At 39.4% G+C, this 7,739-nt stretch overlaps 1 protein-coding gene across 1 annotated transcript in view; it reads right to left on the reverse strand.

The window, feature by feature from the left end:
* The window catches only part of MLH3 (mutL homolog 3), a 41,417-nt gene extending 34,035 nt beyond the window's left edge, over nt 1-7,382 (reverse strand). The window contains exons 1-2 of the mRNA XM_023511489.1: nt 7,320-7,382; nt 2,568-5,913 (exon numbers count right to left, since the gene is read on the reverse strand). Of these exons, the coding sequence (XP_023367257.1) occupies nt 2,568-5,850 (3,283 nt within the window). The 5' untranslated portion in view covers nt 5,851-5,913; nt 7,320-7,382. The remainder of the gene's footprint in view (nt 1-2,567; nt 5,914-7,319) is intronic.
* Between the last annotated feature and the right edge of the window lie 357 nt (nt 7,383-7,739).

Genomic DNA, 7,739 nt, shown 5'->3' on the forward strand with positions numbered 1-7,739 from the left:
CAAAAAAAAGGTGTTAAGTCTAGTATAATTTTCCCTGATGTGGAAAAAAATGTGATTTTTTTTTCATTTAGCAACAAAGTTTTTTCTAACTTCCAGTAGTTTACGAAAGTTGAAGTACCTCAGTGCGAACACGTTTTGTGTTTGTAGGTTTTCTCACTGAATTCAAACTGGTTATTGGAATTTTTTAAAGTGATTAGAAAGAAAGTACTTGCAAACATTTAATGACATATTGTTCATTTTTAAAACTTCTTTTTACACTGTAGTTTGAACGAATTTATTTTATATTCTTTTGTAGTAAAATATACCTCCAATTTCTACAGGCCTCAAAACCACAAACAATAATTCTTATTTGAATTGTGTCTTCTGTAACAGGTTCCAATAAAGTTGGACCAACTTAAAAAATATATATATTTTTCATTAGGAAACTATGAGTTAACGTGACCCTCAAGTGCACTATAAGATAGGCTAATCTTGAAAGTTAAGTAGGTTAAAGTGTCTTAAACATTGAGATTTATTTAACAGGGCAGAAGTTTATGGTGAATAAGGCAGCTAAGATTTCCCCCTTTGTTTTTGCAACAACCATCTCACAGTATAATGTAATCCAGTTATTTTTTGGTACCAGATCAAAAGCAGTCACATTTTAGGAAGATGAGGTGCCAGTGCCTTAGATTTACACTCTAATAAGCAATCAGTATAAGTCAGGACATAAAACTACATAGATTAAAAGCACGTAAAGTTGCTTTAAGATAAAACCCAAAAAAGAAAACCAAACAAAAAAAGGTTGCTTTAAGAGCAACTTGATAGTCTCAGGAACAATACTGAAAGTTTTCTTTTCCTATTTAATACATTGAAAGTTACTATAGAGATTATTTTTCTCACAAGGAAAAAAATGGACAAATTTTGACAGGTAAAGGTCTTATCTAACCTTAAAGAAATCAGACCTGGTTGTTTGTACCCTCATGTTAACCTGAAATTTTAAAAAAAAGAAAGAAAGAAAGAAGGAAAACAGAGCTTTCTGCTGGAGATAACTCATCACAAGGAGAAATTACAAGTTGACTTATAGTTACATTCATACACTTAATATCTTCTTGCAGCATTCAAGACTTTGAATGTGGACGCAGATTTAATGTTTATCCTCATAGTGCAAAGCCAGGATGTATAGCCAAACAGAAATCAGCTTTACCATCTACCCACATCTGGTTCTCAACACACTGCCAAAACAATGTCACTTTTAATGTTGATTGAGACCTGAGAACTCAGTCTTAGTTCAGGCTCTAATGTAGCCTGTGGTATGATCTAAAAGCCATATTATTATTGTCTTCCTGAATAACAGCTACTTATACCATAAACAGATCAAGCGGATTGCCATATGCTTTAAAATAAAGTACATTTGAAAAGTATAGTTATGAAAGAGTATACGTAACTTATATTTTGTAAAATTTATGGTCAAGTCTTACTTTCTAAAAAAAAAAAAAGTTCATAAATATAGTGCAGAACTGAGCCACAGAGTTTACTAGAAAACCTAGGTTGATTTCAGAATCATGCTGGCCCTTAACCTGGGAGCCACAGAGAGAAAAACTTCCAATACCACACTGGCACTGCAGGTGCCTTTGAAGACAAATTTCTGGGGGTTGGGGGTGGTTCATGCCAGTAATCCCAGTACTTTTGGAGGCTGAAGTGGGTGGATCACTTAAGCCCAGGAGTTGTTCAAGATCAGTCTGGGAACCATTCTCTATAAAAAATAAGGAATATTAGCTGGGCCTGGTGGCACATTTAGTCCCAGCTCCTTAGGTGGCTAAGGCAGAAGGATTGCTTGAACCCAGGAGTTGGAGACTACAGTGAGCACTATCATCACCCCTCTACACTCCTGCCTCGGTGACAGAGCAAGGCCCTGTCCCCCACAGAAAGACACATTGGGCCAGGCATGGTAGCTCACACCTGTAATCCTAGCACTTGGGAGGGTGATGTGTGGATTGCCTGAGCTCACAGGTTCAAGAGCAGCCTGAGCCAGAGCAAGACCTCGTCTCTAAAAATTGCTGAGCATTGTGGCGGGCAACTGTGGTCCCAGCTACTTGGGAGGCTGAGGCAAGAGAATTGCTTGAGCCCAAGAGTTTGAGGTTGCTGTGAACTATGATGCCACAGCACTGTACTGAGGGCGACAAAGTGAGACTCTGTCTCAAAAAAAATTTTTAAAAAAGACACATTTCTAGGAGAGCTATGTATTTGGGAGGAAGGGCAAAGTAGGGTAGAAGATGAGCATAAAAAAGATGGCTTTTCTCAGCTAGTAGTAGTATTATTTCCATCAAAATTTGATTGTCTCACCCTCTTCTTGCATAAATGTACCCTCGTAGACACATACATACTTGAATATATCAGTTTTTCATCATATTTCTATATTGAAATGTGTTGGAGCTAGAGAATTCGCATATACCATAAAACATATGTTTTATAAATGGTTTTCAAGGTGTTCCGTCTGTTCAGATCACCTCTTTGAATGATGAGCATCTTCCTCCTTGACCATACCCCATCTTCAAAAGCATTTAATGCCAGTGAACATATACACTTACCATTCTCAAGCACAACATCCACAGCCACAGTCGTCAGGTCTTTAGTACAAGGAGTCAGAACATCCTCAGTAGGAGCCACAAACGTGCTGAGTCCAGTCCTCTTGTTGACGTAAACCATTTTTCCTAGGGCTACATCAAAATGCTGCTGCCAATCCAAAGAACACATACTTGACTCTTCATTTTCCAGACAAGATGTTGCTTTAGATTCCTTGGTTGGAAGACAAATTCCATTTTGGGTGCCTGTGGAATCTTCTATTTGACCCATAAACATTCTACTGGGAGAGTCAGGACTTCCTGTCTGTTGTTCTGAAGCTCTGAGAAGAACATGTGAATCTTCACTAATAACTTCAGAATTAGTATAGGGTAATACCAAAGGAGTTTCTGGAATCACAGAGTTCTCTGTTGTATTGTTGTTAGAATATGTCTCACTGTCTTTATTAAAGGAATTATCCTGTGTGACAGAATCTGACATTGGGATGATACTGCTCTCTGTTTTTTTATGCTCATCTTCATGTAAGTTACAAAAATCTTGGGTTAACGCAATGCACAGTCTTTTCCTATTGGAATCTGAATTTGGAAGGTCATTAAAATAATTCATCACCTCTACTGTTTGAGTCTCTTTTTCAGAACTCTTCAGTCTAGATAATTTAGAGGCTAGTGATTCAGGTGACTCCACAAGATCCAAAGGTTTTCTATTAAAGTGAGATAACTCCTGTATAGTTACAGGACTTTCTCTCAAATATGGCATCTGTTGTTCCAAACAATCTTCATCCTTGGAAAATGGAAGCTCCTCTGAGTAAAGCACATGACCTACTGGTTGACAACTACTATTTGGATCATCATGCTTCACAGTAGTGATTTTATAAATATCAGAGTTGTCCAAGTGGCTCTTATCATTCAGTGGAATGTCAGGTTCAATTTGAGGACTGAGATTGGTAGTGACTTCAATATTATTTTCCTCTACTTCAATATTATTCCCCTCTGTATCTTGGGGATTTTTAATCTTCCCATATTGCCTCTTAAACTTTTCTAAAGATCCGAGTCGTGAACTCAAGCTTAGCTTCTTATGCACTATGGGTTTGGAGGAAACAATCACTTTATCTGTTTTCTTACTACCATTTGAAATATGTCTACACCAAGGGAAAGCAGAGGATGTATCAGGTAATGAGCAAGCTGCATATGAATTTTTACTACCTTCCTGAAAAACAGGAAAATTTTTAGAAGTTGTTATAGTTTTGTTCCTTAGTCCGTAACTTAAATTTGTTCTGCAAAATTTGTTGTTGGGCAGTTCAGCAGAATCTTTATTTAAAGTGTTGACTAAATCTTTGAAGTCTGGGGTTTCAACTGAATGATGTGTTTTATTTCCAAATGTTTCTTGGGCACTTATGGGACCAGGTCGAACATAATTTTTAAATGAATGTTCTGTTTCAGTTGATTCAGTTCGCTCATTTTGTACCACGTGAGTTATAAAGCCAGTGGAACATAATTTAACTTGTCCATAACTAAAAACATTTATTCCTCCACAACTACTAGGTTCTTTTTTTCTTTTCTCTTTCTGAGCACTATGTACTCTGAATAATGTTGTCTCAAAAGGCAAAGGATGACATCCCATTTCAGTGGCATCTTTAAATTGCTCTATTTGATTCTGAATCCTATTATTTTCAAAGATGTGGGCAGCCGTAGGTACTTTCTGTACCTCTCGATTCATCCCACTCTCCTCAAAGTGATGAAGTGCCTGAAAAGGGCTTAAAAACATTTCTGAACTGGTCCCACATGGCTTTTCTAAAGAGTGATGCTCCAAGCAACATTTTTTATGTTTCTTATTTTCTCCTGATTCTGTTGTTTCCATTGTCTGTTGTTCTAACATCCTTGATTCTGAGCAAAAGCTATCTTTGTTTTGTACAGATGACTCTGTCCTTTTACTATGGCCTAGGCCATCTGATTCACAAATGTTCAAAAATGAATCACTTGTATTTTTCCTGAGAGCTTCTGAATCCCTTGAATTCTGTGTGTTTATGTTTTCCATAGTAGCTTTTCTTTTCACAGCTTTTGATTGCAAATTGAACACCTCATAGGAATCCAAAATATTATTACATGCTTCCTGGAAAATGCCCTGCTCATGCTTGTCATCAGAGGACACATGTTTCTGAACAGTAGCACCAAATAAACTAAACTCATTATGTTCACTAAATTCCTTAATGTCCTCACCCGATAATTCCACAAATAATTTTTCTCTCTTCAAAAACATTTTCACTCCTTCCTGAATGCAAATCAAAAGAGTATCCCAGTTCTGAAACTCAATTAAAGTTTTTGCGGGGTCCATGCATACATCGTACTCACAGAATTGACACTGCACATTGATTATATATATCCCATGGAGTTCTGGAGCAGAACGATGCCGAGGACTCGAATTCATCTGCCTACTGGCAGGGCCATTCTTGGGCTTGCAGATGCTACTTTCTCTCCTTAATAGAAAGTCAATGAGTTTATGTAACTTTGTCTTTAGAACTAGTCTTTTGTTCACAAACAAAAACTGTATGTTTTTATTGTAATGTGCTTCAGAGCTGATATAGCCACTAAGCTCAAACTCCTTATATTTAAAATTTATTGCTCTTAACTTTTGGGACTTCCCCAGTCCATAAATCTGACAAAATCGAGAACGCACGTCTTTGGCTTTAGGGAGCTGAAGAACCATGGAACCAGAAACATCATTTCTCAAAGAGAAAGAAATGGAAGGGTGCATGAGTGAGAGTGCTTCTATCCTCTGCCTAACCTTCTCGAACTCCAGTCTGGGATCCATGGATTTCCTCCTTACAGGTAACTGATAAAATAGGTTATATACTGTTACTGTTGTCCCGGCACTTGGTCTGGTCAAATCAGCTTCACAAGCTTTCAGGGCTTTTCCATTCTGAAACAGTTTCACAAAAGTTTTCATTGTCCTGTTTTTCTTGGATGAAATTTCCACAGCACTGGCCATGTCAGCTATACTTGCCAAGGCCTCCCCTCGGAAACCATAAAACCTGGGATTCTCCAAGTCTTGTACTGAGTTGCATTTACTAGTGAAATAACGATTTCCCACCTTGTCCACATCATCACTCCCCATCCCAAATCCATTGTCTATCACTTGAACTTGGAAGGTTTCCATATTCACCCTGACAGCCACACATTTTGCTTCCGCATCAATACTGTTGAGGGCAAGTTCCTCAACACACTGGCCTAAGGAGTTTATGGCCAAACCAGAGCGCAGTTTGGCTTGTACTTCAACTGACAAGCACTTAATCATGGCAGGTGAAAAGCTGATGAGAATGCCAGGCTCTGGTTTCCTTCTCTGACTGGAAACAATTGCCTATGAGAGTAAGAAAAAAAAACACACACATATGCAATCAAAGCTTCAGAGTTACACAGCATTATCCGTTTCTCTCAAGCATTATGAAGAAGTATCTTTTGAGGTAAATGAAATCTCTTTTATTAAATCAAATTGTGAAACAAAATAAAATTATACCTCTGATCTCTAGGCAGATCACACAGCTCATGCTTGGTGCAATGGATTTAACATCCAAAGGACACATTCATAATTTCATAATTTTCAATGCTCCTTTTTAAATCCCACATGCCCTAAAGTGAAATCATAATTACACTTGAAATTGACCCATAAAAGAGAGCACTTGAAATGCTAACCACATCACCAAAAACAGATGCCTGAATTAAATTCAGCTAAGAAACATTAGCTAAAAATTATTCATGACAAAAATGTCCAAGCTAGTTTCATAACATTTATATGTTACACAATAACCATGACTTTTAGAAAAATACTTATAATGAAGTGTTAAGACACTGTAATAAAGAAGGTGAAGCAACAGGAGGAAATTTAAAAAAATCAAATTGTTGTATCAAGGAGAGATGGGCATTAGGAGATTATTATTATTATTACTCTTGGTTAAATGTAGTTGCCTCAGAGGACAAAGGCTGGAAATGGGAAAGGATAAGGTAGGAAAATTCCTTTTCATATAAATCTTTCTTCACCATTTGATTTTTAAATCTTGTTCATGTATTACTTTGACAACAAGTTTTTATTAACACTCTCTTGGTCTTGACAGATGGGCACAAACTGCCTTGACAATAATTAAGATGATATGGAGCTGTCTGAAATTCGTTTTAAGTTCTCTTGCAAGCAAATAATAATAATGATAATAATAATAATATTACTCTAGTGCCATCAAAGGAAGGCTTCCTTCCGAATGGGCTGGACCTCTCGCTGGTGGTAGGGCTAGTTTTTTCCAAACCCGTGAAAATCAGGGCTAATCAACACTGCAGTCAACACTGCAGATCTTGTGTTGATTTCTAAGATAATGAACTTCGCAGCCAGCAGCAAGGAGGGGTAAACGATTAATAAACAATCCAATTAATGTAAACCCTACACAAGGATTTTCTGATTACGCCCCAGGCCTTTAAAGACCACGGTGCCTGGGCCACCGGGACCAATCGCCCGGTCCGGGGCTGCGTTAAAAGCAGGGCTGCGGAGCTGGCCGCGCTCCCCGGGGCAGGGCACCGGCCCGCCAGGCTCGCGCTCCACCCCGTCCCTCCCCAGCCTCGCACTCCGACGCACTGGCCCGCCCGGCAAGGCCGCTGGGGGCTCCTGGGGCCCTGGCGCGAACGGCTTCGAAAAGCCGCCCGCAGCGGTCACTAGGGCCCTTCTGATGTCAGAAGAGCTCTCGGAATCATCCTTTCGTCGCGTGCTTCCCCCCAAGTCACCTCGAATCGAGCTTCGTCAACTCTCGGATACCAACCGCCTCCGACGCTGCGCGCGCGCGCTGGCTTGAGAGCTTCGTGCACGCGCGAGCCCACGAGCATGCGCTTCTGCGGGGACTCGCCGAGAGCGCGCGGTCGTTGTCAACACTCCAGTGCGCATGCGCGTCAGGTTCTGCCCAGCCGGGACACTTGTGTCCCACAGGATCTTGAGTGGGTACCTCCAGTTCTCAAGCCCTGTTTATTTTTGGCCTGGTGTAAAAGACCGCTGATAGTAACTTGTTTTTATGCCTTTTCCTGTGTTTACTCTTCCTGCTTTTCTCATTTTTTTCTCCCTTGCTTACACTAACATTTAATTCAATATATATTTGATGTTTATTGCCTTCCCTTACTAGAATGTACGCTGTATGAAAGGATTTTGTCTAT

The sequence above is a fragment of the Otolemur garnettii genome, unplaced genomic scaffold, assembly GCF_000181295.1.
Source record: "Otolemur garnettii isolate 467f Iridium unplaced genomic scaffold, OtoGar3 scaffold00020, whole genome shotgun sequence".
NCBI lineage: Eukaryota > Metazoa > Chordata > Mammalia > Primates > Galagidae > Otolemur > Otolemur garnettii.